An 18,237-nucleotide genomic window follows, 5' to 3' on the forward strand; every position below is an offset into this window, starting at 1 on the left:
TCTCTTGTGAACTTTCAATATTATTTGCTTATGGTTTAGCTGTTTACACTGATTACTTTACCATAAAGTGACAGATTAGTGAAACACACAATCATATCTGACGGCTTTCACTTTAAGTCATTATCAATCATAATGTGATTCAATAGTTCTGATGAAATGTCATCAAGCTGTTATGTTGGCTCTGTTACTCTCCACAGATGCTACCTGAGCTGCTGTTTTTTGGATTTCCAGCATGTGCAGGGATTTGCTTTTCTACAATTCAACAGTGAGTGCCTTACCTGAGTGCAGACCTATCCTTATGCGAACTGGCACATCCGGCATATGCCTCATTTTAAAGGTGCCTACCGCACTCAGGATATCCAGAGACATGTTTGCAATTTCAGCTGCATGCCTGTTACCATTCCTTGTTGGGAGGCCAGAGACCACCATGTAAGCATCTCCAATGGTTTCGACCTGTGTATCAAACAGACATGTTAACAATTTTCAGATTTATCTCTCATATCCTTCATAGCAAAATGTCTGCACATTAGTGACAAAGTTAAAAGAAAAGAAAACAAGGGAGACTTGTATTTCTACAGCGCTTTTCATGACTACTGGAAGCCTCAAAGCAAAGGCCAAGTAAATGGCTTTTTGAAGTGCAGGCATTGTTGTAATGCACCAGATGATTTGTGCTCAGGACTGTGAATTTGGGTAAATTCAATGTTAAAATTTGGTATGCAGCTTGGTAGGTAAGGATAGTCCCTGCACAATTTCCACCTTTGAGGAAGCTGGACTTGAGTCAAGGCAAGTCATTCTCTCGCAGTAAGGCAGAGGAAATTGAAGATAAGTACACTTTAGCAAACCTCCAGCATCTGCCAATAGTTTGATGTGGACCAAGTGTAGTTGGAGTGTAGAAGCAGGTTTGCACAGCTCTTGCAGTGAGGAAGCAGAATGCAGGAGATTGAAGTGATGGTTCAGATCCATGTACAACCTCTCATCTGTCAATTCCTTTTGTGGTGACCTTGAACACTTTCCTTCTTTCCATATGTGCAAAACTATAGAACTTAGATAATGCTCTAGAAAAAGGGATATTTGCAGCATTACTGGGGCTATTGTAGGTCAGTAAATTTGGAACAAATGTTAGGCCTATTAATTGACAATTATTATTGCTATTTACATACCTTGTAGACATCATGATTTTCTAACACGGCATCAAAAAGTGTGTAGAGATCATTCAGGAGGTCGACCACTTCGATAGGTTCACTCATTGCTGATATAGTTGTAAAACCAACGACGTCACTGAAGTACAGGGTCACCTGGTCAAAGTATTCAGGCTCAACAGTACAGCCAGTTTTCAGGGACTCTGAAACTGATCTAAATTCAAACATGTCCTTCTTATCCAAATATCCAGCATGCAACATGTTGACAATTTTTGCACAGTCTGACAAATAAGAAAATTTCTACGGTGCAATCTACCATCCATGGTTAACTAAAAAAGACCAAGATTGTATCAAACTCAAAGAAAAGATATATGATGATGCAAAGTGGCAGGTCAGAAGATTGGACAGAATACAAAAATAGCAGAGAATGACTAAAAGATTAATAAGGAGGGGAAAATATTTAGAATATGACAGAAAGTTAGCCAAAAATATAAAAACAGATAGGAAAGCTTTCTTCACATATTTTAAAACAAATGAACAAAGTAAGTCTTGGTCCTGTAGAAAATGAGTCTGGGAAATTGGTAACGGAGGATAAAGAGATAGAAGAGAGATTGAACAGATATTTTACAACAGTCTTCACCAGACAGGATACAAATAATATCCAAGCAATATCTGTAAATCAGGATTTGAAAGGGAGGGAGGAATTCACAAAAATTATAATTAACAGGGAAGTAGTAAAGTCACCAAAGTCCTCCCGGACTGTTGGGCAGCTCACTCATTAGACAGAGACAACTAGAGGTGGTTTAACTTGAGGGTCTCCACACCTCAGGCAAGGGGAGAAGGAAAGTCCTTCAGCCAGCGCAGGAAATGGAACCACACTGTTAGCAGCAGTCTGCATCACAAATCAGCCTGCCAGCTAACTGAGCTAACCATTCATGGAATGAGGGGTTAACATATTGTCATGCATAGAGATTGGCTGGCCAACAGGAAGTACAGAGTAGGACTTAGTGAGTCTTTTTCAGGCTGCCAGGATGAGTAGTGAGGCACAGGGGTCAGTGCTGGAGGCTCAACTCTTTAGAATTTATATAAAATGATGAACAGACCAAAGGTATGGTCGCTAAATTTGCTGATGACAGAGAAAGCTAGGAAAGTGAGTTATGAAGAGAACACAAGGTGCCTAAATAGGTTAAGTGAATGGGCGAAGATTTGGCAAATGGAGTACAGTGTGGGAAAGTGAGAAATTGTCCATTTTGACAGAAAGAATAAATAGAAATGCATTATCTAATTGGTGAGAGATTGCAGAGCTCCAAGATACAGAGAGATCTGGGTGTCCTAGTGCATGAGTCACAGAAGGTTAGTACGCAGGGACAGTAATGGTTAAGAAAGCTAATAGGAAATGCTATTTTTTTTTGTGAAGGGAATTTAATACAAGAATAGGAAGGTTATACTTCAGTTACACTGGTGCAACTGTGTATTGGTGAGACCACAGTACTGGTCCCTATACTTATGGAAGGATGGTAATATGTCAGAAGCTGTTTGGAGAAGGTTTACTAGGCTAATACCTGAAATGACTGAATTGCCTTATGAGGAAAGGCTGGACAGGCTAGTCCTCTATCCTTTGGAGTTTAGAAGAGTTAGAGGTGACTTAATTGAATGGTATAAGATACCAAAGGGACTTGACCTGGCGGATGTGTAAAGGATGTTTCATCTTAGAGGAACGCGGGATCACCAATTAAAAATAAGGGGCCGCCCATTTAAAAGAGAGATGAGGAAAAATATTTCTCTCAGAGGGTTGTGACTCTGCTCAAAAGGCAATGGAGGCAGAATCTTTAAATATTCTTAAGACAGAGGTAGATAGATTCTTGATTACCAAGGAGGTGAAAGATGATCAAAAATATTCAAGAATGTAGAATTCAACTTAAAATCAGATCAGCCATGACCTTATTGAATGGTGGAGCAGACCTGAAGGGCTGAATGGCCTGCTCTTATTCCTTGTTCATATGATAGCAGTCAGCATGTTGTTGGTTTACAATTTAGGAAATCAATATGGGATTAACTAGGCTTTATTACACTGTAAAATTCTGAAGGGTTTTGTGCTAGTATACACTAGAAAAGAAAACATGGTTTTTTTAAGTAAAATAACCTGCTAAAATCTGCAGGCTGTTTTCTCCCAACAAGGTCACTGGTGTGCAACATTGCTTTCTGGCCAAGAGTCTCATAGGTCATAAAATCAGCTTGAAAGGCAGACAGCCATTCATCCAAGCTGTGCCTTGTTTTGATACAAAGTTAGAAACTGAGGGAAAATTTATGTTTCCATGAGATTGATAAGAGTGAAACTAGTCAGAAAGCACATCGGAACACAGGCCTGAACTTTAATTCCCAAGTCAAAACTGCAGACTTGGGAAAATTCCCAGCTCCTAGCCCTAACCTTAACTCTAACCCTAATGCTAACCCTAATCCTAGCTCTAACCCTAACCCTAATCCTAACCCTATCCATAGCCCTAATTCAAATCCTAATCCCAACCCTAGCCCTAACCCTAATCCAACCCTATCCCTAGACCTAACTCTAACCCTAATCTTAACCCCAGCCCTAAACCTATTCCTAACCATAACTCTAATGCAAACCCTAACTTTAACCCTAATCATAACCCAACTCGGAGAAAGCACCTTGAGCAGTTGGATTTTCATCCAGGATGGGGGATGTTAATTGGAGTCGAACCCAACATCACATAAAGAGTTCAGAGGCAGCCACAGGTGCTGCCACAAGTGGGCATGGCTGAGGGAAAAGCCCACTTCAATAACATGGCATTTTATCACAGCTGGCAAGATAACTAGAAAATCAGAAAACAGCCATACAACACTTGGCTCTCATATCCAAGTACACCCCAATGCCCCATCTATGTCAATTTATGTCTCTCTATCCATTCTTTTTGGTTCCTCATACCTCTGTGCTACCATATGCCCATCTACCCATCCCATGGGACTTTATAGCGCCTATGAAAATTTAGGCCAATCCATTACTTTACTTAGTATCCTTTATCCTCAGACACTCCATGTCAAATCAGCCGGTATCCAATATGGGCCAACATTGGAACCCAGCCATTCTAAATTGAAATATGATAATTTATTTAAGTGTCTATTGATGAATTCACTATTCAAAAATTCTCATTGATTAGTTCCCATTCACTATATTTAGCGTTTTTCAATTACATAATCCCTTTTATAAACATTTGCGTTTGCAGCCTTATTGCAAAGACTTTTTAGGAATTTGGAGGTGCTAATCAAAACATGAACAACAGATACCCCACTTTGATAAAGATAGCTTGTAAAATCAGCCATACTGCCTAATGATAGACCTCAGGTTTTTGTCAATAGACAGACTGGAATAGAAAGCAATGATTTTTTAACACTTCTTCAAACACTGTGGATAGTTTTTCTTTCAAAAATGTAAAGTCTAGGTGATTTAGGTTTCTTCACGGCTTCACAGTTTGCTAAACAGCTCACTCAATGGCTTGGCAGCTGCAATGAGTTTATGTACTATTACGCTCAGTGATATCTATGTTTAATAATTCCAAAGAGCATTTGGCTTCTCCCAAAGGCCATCTTACCTTTGCTTCTAGGTGTACCTGGACATTTCCAAAAATAGTAACCTAACTCTCCAAGTATCCCCAGCAGCTTTAGAGCTTCTCCTGATACGTCTGAAGTGCACAATTTGTATTTCCCACAGTTTCCTTTAGAAAATTAGATGGAATCTACAGTTTTATATATGCAGCAGCTTTTGTAAATTAAGTATGTCATAATTCTTGTGTCTGAATCTTTGAGTCATGTCTTAATGGTGGAACATGTTTCCACGCTGGTCTCGTGTAGTGTAGCTAGCTGCAGTGCTGCTTCCTATATTTTGGCCAAACAGTGTGTCTTTGCTGAACACCTGGAAAAGCATCTTGTGGTCACCAGTGTGTATCTCTCTATTTGCCACATCTTGTTGGTGTTTAGGTCATAGGTAACTGCACCCCTACACTACCTTGCCTAAGTGACCATTTGATATGAGTGAACTACGACAAGGAAGGCTGATAGGTTAACCAAACATGAGAACCAATGACATCTTTTCTTTTTCTCCTCCTTACTCAACATCCATAAATGTGGCACCATCAACAGGATTCAATGAATCATAATCAGATGTGAGAACCTTGATGAATTTTCTCTTCTCTATAACCAGGTACCCTAAAGTCAATTGAGCAGTTCTACTCCATGTGGGATCAGTTAGAACAGCACAGTCTACGGACGTAAAATCAGGATTGTCCTCATCGTATTGTGAACTTACTTCTTCTGCCATTTATAAACATTTTACAGGAAAAATAGCCAGGATGAAATTAATATAGAAATCTCTGTCAAGATTTGGGGCAAAGACGTAGCAATGTGAAAATAAACACGATTAATGGTTATACTCACGGAGGTAACATCTGTGTCAGAAGTTTCTCTGTTTTCTGCTTTTCTATTTCTAACTCTTCAGTTCGTTCTCTTATGAGATCTTCCAAATTACTGGAATATTGTTCAAGCATTCTCAGCATAGAGTCGATAATATTGGTTTTCCTACCTTTGTTAATATTCCTGAACTGCACAAGTAGAAGGAGATACAAGTATGTGGATGAAATGTACACATTGTGATTAGCATCCAAAGAAACGCGAGAGGTGACGGAATAAAGCTGAATTCTATGCTTGCAGTTAGGTTAGCTAATGGGTAAATTGGTAAAATCTTACATTATCAAAGATTTCATCAAAGGATGGTCTTCTTTCAGGTATTTCATTCCAGCATTGGTTCAATAACTGGATACACTCTATGGGAGCATGATCTTGGGTAACAATAGGCCTGAGCAAAGGAGGGGGCTTTTTTATATTCTGGATAATTTCTGAAAAAGAATAGTTACAGGCAGTTAGAATAATTTCAACAAAATTTGTTAATTATTTCTTGTTTTAAATTTGTTCACGCGCAGGATTCTCCCCTTTTCTCTACTGAAGGCATTGACTCATCCTGAGTTCAGTTTCACAGGATCCAAAGGAAAAAGAAACATTGCAAATGTTAGATCCCTGACACAAAACCCCTGAAAATGCAGATGTGCCCATAAAGAGAAAAGAAAGGTTCACTGTTCAAGTGTAACTTTGGCCAGAACTGAAAGCTGAAAAATAATTACACAATTTAGTAGTGTTGGAAACAAAAGACTCTTTCTCCTGGGCTAAGGGCTCAACTGGATTTTCTGGATTTTGCCTTTTTTAAAGAAAAGATAAAGACTTGTATTTGTCTTGTGCTTTTCACAACCTCAGGACATTCTAAAGCATGTTGTAGCCAATTAAGTAACTTTTAAGTGTGGAAAAAGTGGCAGCAAGTTCCAATATGATGATGATCTGTTTTGGACTAATGGTTGAGGGATAAATATTAACCAGGACAACTCCCATGCTCTTTTTCCAAATAATGTTTGGTAATCTTTGGGCACACATTAGCTTAACGTCTTAACTGCAAGGTTGCATCTCTGACAGTGCAGATTTCCTACTCTATTACCCTGGACTGTCGGCCTAGATTGTGCCCAAATCTTCACAATACATTGTGAATCCACCACCTTCTGACTTTTAATTAACAGTGTCATGCACCAATCCACAAAGCTGCAATACTTTCAATATTTTCTATTTTTGTTCCAGTTTTATCATTCCGTTTGCCCTCCCTTACCTCAGTCAAGTGCATTTGTCATTCTAAAGGATGAAAGGCTATTTCAATTTAGTAAATATGAAGTTGATCTTGATTTTATCCACCCCAGACGTCACACACAAATACTATTTCGGCCTGGTCACTGGGTAAAAGTTAGAAGTGAGAACTTTGGCAGATTTTAATCGCTTTCTTGAGGAGTTACGGCATTGCAGTATCATGCTGCTACCTCACTGAGAGGAGTTCTAGGGTTAAGATAGTAGGAACTGCCGATGCTGGAGTCTGAGATAACAAGATGTGGAGCTGGAGGAACACAGCAGGCCAGGCAGCATCAGAGGAACAGGAAAGCTGATGTTTCGGGTCTGGACCCTTCTTCAGAAAAGTTCCTTCATACGTTCATATTGGGCAGCATGGTGCCTCAGTGGTTAGCACTGCTGCCTCACAGCGCCAGGGACACAGGTTCGATTCCACCCTCAGTCTGTGTGGAGTTTGACATTCTTCCCGTGTCTGTGTGGGTTTCCTCCGGGTGCTCTGGTTTCCTCCCACAGTCCAAAAAATGTGCAGGCTAGGTGGATTGGCCATGCCAAATTGCCCATAGTGTTCTGTGTAAATTGAGTGGGTTACAGGGATATGGGTCTGGGTAGGATGCTCCAAGGGTCGGCGTGGACTTGTTGGGCCGAAGGGCCTGTTTCCATACTGTAGGGATTCTGTGATATCTCATTTCTATTCTGCATTGTTCATCTATCAATTAAGACTTTGGAAAGCCTATACTTCAACTTCACCTAAGAGCTTCTTACCTTCTGCAGACAGATCAAACATGCAGTATGGTGGACCTCGTATTATCACCTCTTGCATTATGATTGCAAAACTATAAATGTCACCTTTGAAGGTACCGTTCATTAAAGGATTAGACTTCCGTAGTATCTCAGGAGCAGTCCAAAGGAATTCTGAAATAAAATTATAATTTATTATTGTGGAAATGCAAGATCAAAGCATCAAATATATTTTTTACAAATCAGAACAAACTGTCACATGTGCAGCTCTGTTCACTGCATTACAGCAAGGGTAGTGTTGCCTTAAAAGGAAACAGGACCGAGTAAGATGTTTCCATCCATCCAGAATTAAAGTTACTTAGTTTGTTCTCATAGAGTCATACAGCATGGAAACAGACCCTTTGGTCCAGCCTGTGCATGTCAAACATTTTCTGGGAGACCCTGACTCAACTTCAGTGAATTTTTAAGCTTATTGGGGGAATGAATGAAGTTTGTTCAGCAAAGTTGCTTATTATTATGAAGAGTTCATAGAACATAGAACATAGAACAGTACAGCACAGTACAGGCCCTTCGGCCCATGATGTTGTGCCAAACTTTTACCCTAAACCTAGGGTCTATCTACCCCTACCTTACATTATCATCCATATGCCTATCTAATAGCCGCCTAATGAGGCTGACTCCACTACCCTCTCCGGCAATGCATTCCACGCCCCTACCACTCTCTGAGTAAAGAACCTTCCTCTGACGTCTCCCCTATATCTACCTCCACTCACTTTAAAACTATACTCCCTCGTAATAGCTACCTCCACCCTAGGAAAAAGTCTCTGGCTGTCCACTCTATCTATACCTCTGATCATTTTGTACATCTCTATCAAGTCACATCTCATCCTTCGTCGTTCTAAAGAGAAAAGCCCTAGCTCTCTCAACCTTTCCTCGTAAGACCTTCCCTCCATTCCAGGCAACATCCTGGTAAATCTCCTCTGCACCTTTTCCAACGCTTCCACATCTTTCCTGTAATGAGGCAACCAGAACTGGACACAATACTCCAGATGTGGCCGAACCAGGCTTTTGTATAGCTGGAGCATAACTTCACGGCTCTTGAACTCAATCCCTCTATTAATGAAAGCTAACACACCATATGTCTTCTTAACAACTCTATCCACCTGGGTGGCAGCTTTCAGGGAACATGAACCCCAAGATCCCTCTGCTCCTCCACACTGCCAAGAATCTTTCCGTTAACCCCGTATTCTGCTTTCAAATTTGTCCTTTTAAAATGAATCATCTCACACTTTTCAGGGTTAAACTCCATCTGCCACTTCTCAGCCCAGCTCTGCATCCTATCAATGTCCCTTTGTAACCTAGAACAGCCCTCCACACTATCCACAAATCGACCCACCTTCATATCGTCTGCAAACTTACTAATCCACCCTTCCATTCCTACATCCAAATCATTTACAAAAATCACAAATAGAAGAGAACTCAGAACAGATCCTTGTGGTAGACTACTCGTAACTGAGCACCATGTTGAATATTTTCCGTCCACTACCACCCTTTGTCTTCTAAGGGTCAGTTCAAACAAAGTCTACTCCTAATTCAAGTTACGTGAGCTTTCATTTTTATCATTAAGAGCTGAATTTTCCCATTTTCAGAGGAAGTGTTTTGGTAAGTGAGGATTGTGGCACCCAGTCCAACATTAGTCAGAATGACTTTTGTCAGGTAATCTTCTGATCTTCACCTCGTAAACCATGTAACTGACCTCTTCGAGACCATTCTTGGGGAATTGCATGAGTGGAGATGCAGCTACGCTCACCACTGCTGGTCCCTTCCAGCTTTCACCCTTCTGGTGCCATGTTCTCTGCTCAGCCACAGACACTGCAAACCAGGTACCAATGTTGCAATTATTGACCCTCAACACTCAACGTATGGCCCAACGGAAAGAAACATTCACTCCCGCATTACGGCCAGGGACGGACAGGTGTTGGTGGACAGCTTGTTGGTGAGGAAGGCAGTCCTTTCCTAGGTAACTATCACAGGAGGTCACACTACCAGATCAAGCCCACCTTGACACAAATTATAGCCCAGGTCAGTGCACTGTCTTGATTAAAGCAGGAGTCCCAGTGGTGCAGGAAGAAGGTTAATGATCTTTATGCTCTTCAAGGTTAATTTCCACCATCTTCTCTCTGCTACCTCATACTCACAGGTCCTCCACTCACTCTAAACCTGCCAATGCATATGCATCTTACCAAGAGTCATGGACTACAACTCTCACTATTGTATGCATCTTATCCACTCTACCTCAACCTCCGAAACTACAAACCCTTCCTTCTCTCTGTGCTTCCCACTCACTCACTGGCAACAGGTCACTATCTCTCCTGAAAGTATTACTACTAAATGCTTTTATATTCACTTCATTATACTCAATCCCTTCCCTTTGTCTCACTGAAAGAAAAATTGGCCCAAATCATTGTCTCAACAGTACCCTGGTGACTTATTTATAAATGCACTGGCCTGGTTGCACTTGGCCCTGCAGGACTGACCAATCAGCAGACTGCAAGGACCACAGATCCCCAGACTCAGGTATGACCAAGTGACTGTTGACCATGGCCAATGCTGTGGACTGGAATAGGGAAAGCCCCTTGACTGACTCGAGTGGTACCCCAAGATTGTCTGTAGCCAATCTTCATTGCACCTTTTTGACTTTCACACATGGCCATTTGTTTGAAGCACATGCTGGATGCCTGTTGACATATGTTACAGGTGTGACATTGACATAGCACAGTGCTGCATAGCAACATTTCCATCCCCTATCTGACTGATAAATTGACTGTTCAGAGCCTCCAACTGTCACAAGCTCCTTGCCTCTCCCAGTGGATGAAAAGAAACAGCCACACAGTCTGGTGTTAGTAACTAAAACCTAAAGACCACATGCACTAAAAAAGCAATGTGATTTAAACAATATTGGCAGCCCATAAGTCAATGCCAAAGTCAGTGAGTTCTTTTTATTTATTTGTGGGATGTGGGCATCACCGGCTGGACAGCATTTATTACCCTCCCCTAGTTAACTTTGAGAAGGTGTTGGTGAGCTTCCTTCTTGAACCGCTGCAGTCCATGTGCTATAGGTACATACACAATATCCTTAGGGAGAGAATTCCTGGATTTTGACCCAGTGACAGTGAATGAACAGCAATATATCTCTAAGTCAGGATGGTGGATGTCTTGGAGGGGAACTTGAAGGCGGTGGTGTTCTGATGTATCTGCTACCCTTGTCCTTCCAGATGGAAGTGGTCGTGGGTTTGGAAGGTGCTATCTGACGATCTTTGGTGCATTTCTGCAGTGCATTTTGTAGATAGTACACACTGCTGCTACTGAGTGTTGGTGATGAAGGAATTGGATATTTGTGAATGTAGTGCCAATCAATGAGCGCCTGCATGATGTCAAACTTCTTGAATATTGTTGGAGCTGCACACATCCAGGCAAATGGATCATCCACTTGGTACTTCTGGCTGAAGATTGCTACAAATGCTTCGGCCTTGTCTTTTGTACTTGTGTGCTGGGCTCATCCAATAGTGATGGTAGGGATATTTGTAGAGTCTTCTTCTCAAGTGAGTTGTTTAGTTATCCACTACCATTCACAACTGGACGTGGCAGGACTGCAGAGCTTAGATCTGATCCGTTGGTGTGGGATCGCTTAGCTCTGTCTATCATTTGATGCTTATTCTGTTTGGCATGAAAGTAGTCCTGCTTGGTAGCTTCACCAGCTTGATACCTTGTTTTTAGGTAGGCCTGGCGCTGCTCCTGGCATGCCGTCCTACACTGTCCTTTGAACTGGGGTTGATCCCCTGGTTTCATGGTAATGATTGAGTGGGGATACGCCAGGCTATGAGATTACATATTGGAGTACAATTCTGCTGCTGTTGATGGCTCACAGTGTCTCATGAATGTCCAGTCTTGAGTTGCTCAATCTGTTTGAAATCTGTCGCACTTAGCATTGTGATAATGTCACATAACACAATGGAGGTAATTCTCAATTTGAAGGTAGGGCTTTGTCTCAACAGGACTGTGTGGTGGTCACTCTTACTGAAACTGTCATGGGCAAATGCATCTGCAGTTGATAGATTGGTGATGATGAGGTCTTGTTTGGTCCCTCACCAGCTGCCGCTGACCCAGTCTAGCAGCTGTGTCCTTTAGTTCCTGACCAGCTTGATCAGTAATACTGCTGCCAAACCTCTCTTGGTGGTGGGCATTGAAATCCCCCATCCAGAGTAGATTTTGCAGCTTTAAAACCCTCAATGCTTCCTCCAAGTGTGTTCAACATGGAGTAGTACCAATTCATCTCCAAGGGAGTATGGTATGTGATAACCAGCAGGAGGTTTCCTTGCCCATGTTTAACCTGAGGCCATGAAACTTCATAGGGTCCAGAGTCAATGTTTTGGACTTCTAGTGGAACTCCCTCCTTTTTGTAAACCACTGTGCCACCACTCTTCTGGGTCTGTCCTGCCAGTGGGACAGGACATATCCAGGGATGGTTTTGGTGACATCTGGGCCATTGATTCTGTGATAGCTGTTGCTTGATTTGTCTGTGAGATAGCTCTCCCCAGATGTTAGTAAGGAGAACTTTGCAGGGTCAAAAGGGATGTGTCTGCTGTTGTCTTTTCTGGTACCTGGATCAATGTCAGGTGGACCGTCTGGTTTCTTTTCTTTGTTAAGACTTCATAGCAATACATACAACTGAGTGGTTTGATACACCATTTTAGAGAGCAGTTGAGGGTCAACCACATTGCTGTGGAACTGGAGTCACATGTAGGCCAGACCAGGCAAGGATGACCAATTTCCTTCCCTAAAAGGCATTAGTGAGCCAGATGGGTTTTTTTTGCCCTCAACAATGGTTTCATGGTCATCAGTACATTCTTAACTCCAAATATCTTTTTCATGAATTCAAGTGCCAATATTTGCTGTGTTGAGTTTCAAACCCAGGTCCCAAGAACATTAACTGAGTTTCTGAATATTAGTAGGCAGGTGATAATACCACTAGGCCATTGCCTCCCCCATTCACTCATGAGATGCCTGTGGTCATACAAGTAAAGTACCACTGTGTGTGGGTGCATTACATGTATGACTGTCCCTGCAGGCAAAGCTACTTGATAGAAGGATGCAAGTCATTACTGTCCCTGAGCAAAATGTTGAAGTGCTGAAGTGGTGTGAGTGTTGTTTCAAGAGCAGGCATGATGATGTTTTAAGGTTGATGGTTTGCTAATGTTGTAATTTGTGGATGAAAGATTGAGGATGAGGAGGCCAAGGAGCATGCAGTAACACTGTTCTGAAGAAGCAGTTTGATGATGACCAGGACAACTGGCAAACTGCAGCCACCAGATGTCAGTTCCTATGTACATGTTGAGAATTAGTGCTGTCTAGTTACTCAGTAGAGGAGATTTGGAAGCGGCTTATAAATAAGGCTCGTTAGGGCTTTCATGAGATGCATATGTTTGGAAATACGGTGTTTGCTGCTCACTGGTGAGATTCTGAAGTCACCATTTAAGTCTTGAGGGTAAAAAATTGAGAAAAAGCTGTCAATGTTGAGAATCTAATTTTGTCTTTCTCATGATATTTTCCAACCTTCCTCATCATTACTCATTCCACAGGGACAGGAGAAATCTGACCTACATTTCTGCTTTTCAGCATTAATTACATTGTTTACTTGAAATTACTGGCTTAGAAAACAATTTTGACTGAACAATGCAGGACAAATTAAAAAATAATGAATCCATAAAGCGAGAAGTAAGGCAGAACATTTTTACGCAAAGTCTTTTAAATACATGAAGTACGTGACCTGTGATGATCATTAAATTGTACAGTCCACATAGGATCTAAAGTGCAATCAGATATGCTTTGCAAGGAAATGTGAATGAAAAGAAATGTTGAATAGGCAGATAGATAGATTCTTAATCAGTGAAAGTGATTGAAAGACTGTTGGGCCTTCTTCTGTGAATTTGCTTTGCTCTCATATCAATCTTTGCCTTATAGTTCAGTGGTTGTCTATTCTCATTCACTTTCCCATTTCTCCTTCCTGCTTTTAGCTCTGTTTCATTCATTCTTTCACTGTTGTTTTGTATTGTTTTCAATTTGAGAGGCTGAGTTTGATAAGAGACTGCAAAAGAGGCACAAAGGTCAAAATAATTTGAACAAATATTGAATCAAACCCAGAATGTGGACCATAGTGAAGAGCATTTTTGTGTTCAGAGGATGATTTCTTCACTCTTCTTCCACAGTGACTGTATTTGTCAGATACAAAATATCAGATATAAATATGTGTGAAATTCAGTTAAAGACTTGTCATATTATTTGTATTCACATATACAGAAGCACTACCACCCTGACCTCAAGCTAACACTCACCATTACAGCTCATAGTCAAATGCTGTAAAGGAAAGTAATTACTCAGTGCAAATGTTGCCAAAACAAATTATTACATTTACCTGTTGAGCACATTATATGCTTTAGGTGAATGATTAACACATAAATAATGCATTCTTACGTTGGGTGTAATCATTTGTTTAGACAACATGTGCGTTGTGTCATTAATTTCCATCACAGCACTTCACTATTATGAATAATGTTCTGACTTTATAAAGTACAGTCTCAGTGGAAACGGTTTTTATAAATAAAACTACCATTAATTTTATTGAGGTTAGTTGTTTGCTAGTTTATAGCCATTTTTCATGGTGTCTTTCTGTCTTGAGGCAATATGTGAAAATTTGTTCCTGCTAACCACAAACACAAATTTGCAGCTAACACTTTATATTGGGCAGTAAACATGCATTGTAACCTGGCTTGTGTGGTGTATTGTAGAAGAGCTGCATAATGTATAGGGGTTTCTTAAAAGGCTTTATGTTTAAAAAAAGTGCTAAGTATTTTCCATTCGTGCAGACCCACATTAAATAAAAGCATGGCATAAAGAAATAATTGAGAAATAGATGAGGAAAATATCAGATTTGTCAGGAACAGTTTGTATTTAAAAAGACATGACAGATAATGAGGATATTGTGTGAGGACATGACTGACGTCTTTGAAAGCCTCCTAAAGTCTAAATAATTTACAGGTTTTAGACTGTTTTGCGATAAGTAACTATTTGACTGAGCCAGCAGATTGATGCTAGGATCCACACAGCCTTACTTCATTTTAATTTACTGTTTCTAATCATAATAAAAGCTCAGCATTGTAATTTCTGAAATAAAATAGTAGAAGCAATTATATTGAAACTTCTGAAATGTACTTCTGCGACCCAAAGATCTGTTAGACATAAGGCTTTAAATGGTATTCTATGAGGAATAGCGTATGGATACTGTATGTTTTTGTGCAATGTCATTTAAGATATACACAAGATATACATAAATCTATTTATTTTAAATCAATTGAATGGCAATCTGATGCTTCTACTGAAAGAATGAAAGAAGGAACAATATGTTAAGTAATATTCATAGGGTGTTATTTCAAGCCTCAAAATGTGCAAGTCCAAAGATGCGCAAATTAGGTGGATTGGCCATGCTAAATTACCCATAGTGTTCAGGGTGGATTGGCCATGCTAAATTACCCATAGTGTTCAGGGATGTATAGGTTAGCTGCGTTATCATGGGAAATGGAGGGTTACAGGGAGAGGGTGGCGGATGGGTCTGGCTGGATGATCTTTGGAGTTTTGGTATGGACTTGTTGGGCCGAATGGCCTATTTCCTCACTGTGAGATTCTATAAAAAAACTTGATTACATGATAGCGATTACACTACACCAAAAAAAGAGCAATGGCAGATTGACCCTGCTCAATGGGAAAAGTTGACATGGCTTGTATATATAAGTCTAGTATGGATTAGGTTGAGAAGCCCTACATTAACCAGCAGTGCTGTTTTTACCTTCTGCTGGAGGTTCCATCAATGGAATGTTCTGGGCTTTGGCCACTTCAATATATCCATAGTCTGTCACCTTTAGAACAAAGCGTCCATCTACAACACAGTTCCTTGACTTGAGGTTTCCATGTACATATTCTCGGTGGTGTAGATACCTCATGCCCTGCAATAGTAAATTGTTGGAAAATTATCCAATTATCCATTTCCAGACTAAATAACACTAAAAGCATTCTTACTAATTCTAACAAACAGTCCACAAATGGTTATATATTTTATATAATGCCACACTAACTGGAGATCAGGGTACTTTATAATGTTTGGGTAGAAATTGGATGCACATTGACGAGGATGGCATGACCATGCATATCCAGCTAAATAATAAAATACTTCTATGGTAACATGTAGTCTCAGGTTTCTTCCATCTGGGTTATGTTTTACAGAAGAGCAAAACAAATGTGACGATACTGTGGCTTTAAGAAGTGTATTTTATCCTGGACAACAAGGTGCAGGGCTGGATGAACACAGCAGGCCAAGCAGCATCATAGGAGCAGAGAGGCTAACGTTTCGGGCCTAGACCCTTCATCAGAAAAGGGGGAGGGGAAGGGGGTTTTGAAATAAATAGGGAGAGAGTGGGAGGCAGATAGAAGAGGGATAGAGGAGAGGATAGGTGGAGAGGAAACAAACAGGTCGAAGAGGCGGGGATGGGGCCAGGAAAGGTGAGTGTAGGTAGAAGAAAAGTTTTAAGGCAGAAGAGACTAGTCATCTATGAGAGCCACTAAAGTAAACAGCTTGTGAGACCTTGGTTTTGTTTTTCAAAGTTGGAATAATAGAAGCAGCCTGAATGGGTGTGTTTCAACTTTCACAGAACCAGGGATTTTAGTTTTAGCTTTCAGCAATTGCTGTTAGTGTCTTAAAGAAGTGGAAGCTATTTTTTCCCTCTCTTGGTTGCAGCCAAAAGCTGAGGATTCTCTTCCTGCTGCAGGAGTTGCATGTGATTTAATCTGTTTTCTGAATTTGCCTTTTGCCAAAGGTATGTTTGTGGGATGTTACTATATTGGAACAGTTAATTAGTAATTGTTACTGTATCTATTATTCTATTAAGTTTTCCGGTTGTTAAGTTACTCCAATTCCTTCTTCTTTTTGTTTTATTTTAACCGTAGTGAATCTAAAGTATGTTTTGCTTTAAATCTGGTAGTTTGACCAATCAATTTGCATCTGGAATGCAACACCTTACACTTACCTTTAAAATAAGAAACATTAGGGTCTAAACTATCTTCTGAATATTTTGAGGGGACATTGTCTGGTCCATCACACTGTCAATAATTTTTTTTACAATAAGTCAAATACTGCACTCAGGCCCTACAGCCAAACTTGATCCTTTCTTTGCAAAGTGGTCACAGCCATACGTATTTCCACCAGGCATCACTGGACAGAATCAGGAATAAGAGCTCTGTCTTCTTTTCCTCCTCTCTCACCAGTAAAGTGATTTACAACATCTGAATCATTGCTGAGTTATCAGAACATATGGAATATGCAAAGGGATATAGGTACGTTGAGTGAGTGAGTAAAAACTTTGAAGGAGTTTTATGGAGGAAAGCATGAAATAGAAAGAATTTGCTAGCAAGAACGAAAAGGCAGACTATTATTTAAATGGAGAGAGACTCCAAAAAAATGCATCACAGAGGGATCTAGATGTTATTGTGCATGAAAAGCAAAATGTCAGCATTCAGGTGCACCAAGTAATTAAGCAAGCAAATGGAATAATGCTTTTTGTGTCTAGGGAGTTAGAGTTTAGAAGTAGGAAAGTCTTGTTACAAGTGTACAGGGTATTGGTGAGGCTGCACCAGGAGTACTGTGTAGAGTAAAAACCAAAAGAACTGCGGATGCTGTAAATCAGGAACAAAAACAAAATTGCTGGAAAAGCTCAGCAGGTCTGGCAGCATCTGTGGAGATTCCATCAGTTCTGAGGAAGGGTCACCGGACCCGAAACGTTAACTCTGTTTTCTCCTCCACAGATGCTGCCAGACCTGCTGAGCTTTTCCAGCAACTTTGTTTTTGTACTGTGTAGAGTTGTGGTTCTCACAGGTAAGACTGGTGTTGGAGGCAGTTTGAAAGAGATTCACTTGGCTGATTCCTTCTTTAGTCATTATTCATTACAGATTCAAAGAATGCAGTGTAACTTTATTGAAATATACACGTTTCTGAGGAGGCTTGATATGGGAGATGTTGAGAAGATGATTCCACGAGTGGGGGTGTCTCAATCTACGGGATATAGTTACCAAATAAGGGGACGCTTATTTAAAAGTGAGATGTGAAGGAAAATTTTCTCTTCGGGGTAGTGAATATTTGAAATCCTAGAGAGTGGTGAAGGAGAGTTCACTGAAAGTGTTGAGAGGGGAGAAAGCTGGATTTTGAAATATCAAGGATTTGAGGGCTAGACGAATTGGCACAGAAGAGCTTTTGAGTCCTGGGCAAATTAACCATGTTCTTTTAGAATGGCAAGGCAGGTTTGAGGGGGACGAATGTCCCACTCCTGCTGCTATTTCTTATGTTCTTACAACAGTGACAGGGCCGGGCAATAAATTCTGCCCCTGCCCACATCACCCACATCCAATGAATGAATTTAAAACAAGCTACTTTTCAAAAAGTACTTCATTGGCTGTAAAACACTGCATGAAATCTTTTCAGAGATAGTAGGGGCTGCCGATGCTGGAGTCTGAGATAACAAGATGTAGA

General features: G+C 40.6%; 2 protein-coding genes across 2 annotated transcripts in view; both read right to left on the bottom strand.

Annotated features, from left to right (window-relative positions):
* LOC109936583 (transforming growth factor beta activator LRRC32-like) overlaps positions 1–18,237 on the bottom strand; it is a 267,744-nt gene that overhangs the window by 99,773 nt on the left and 149,734 nt on the right. The window lies entirely within an intron of this gene.
* The window catches only part of LOC109931641 (retinal guanylyl cyclase 2-like), a 48,901-nt gene that overhangs the window by 10,305 nt on the left and 20,359 nt on the right, over positions 1–18,237 (bottom strand). Inside the window, 6 exon segments of the mRNA XM_048605461.1 lie at positions 189–453; positions 1,161–1,353; positions 5,589–5,752; positions 5,898–6,046; positions 7,632–7,781; positions 15,508–15,664. Of these exon segments, the coding sequence (XP_048461418.1) occupies positions 189–453; positions 1,161–1,353; positions 5,589–5,752; positions 5,898–6,046; positions 7,632–7,781; positions 15,508–15,664 (1,078 nt within the window).

Source organism: Rhincodon typus, chromosome 14 (assembly GCF_021869965.1).
Source record: "Rhincodon typus isolate 14 chromosome 14, sRhiTyp1.1, whole genome shotgun sequence".
NCBI lineage: Eukaryota > Metazoa > Chordata > Chondrichthyes > Orectolobiformes > Rhincodontidae > Rhincodon > Rhincodon typus.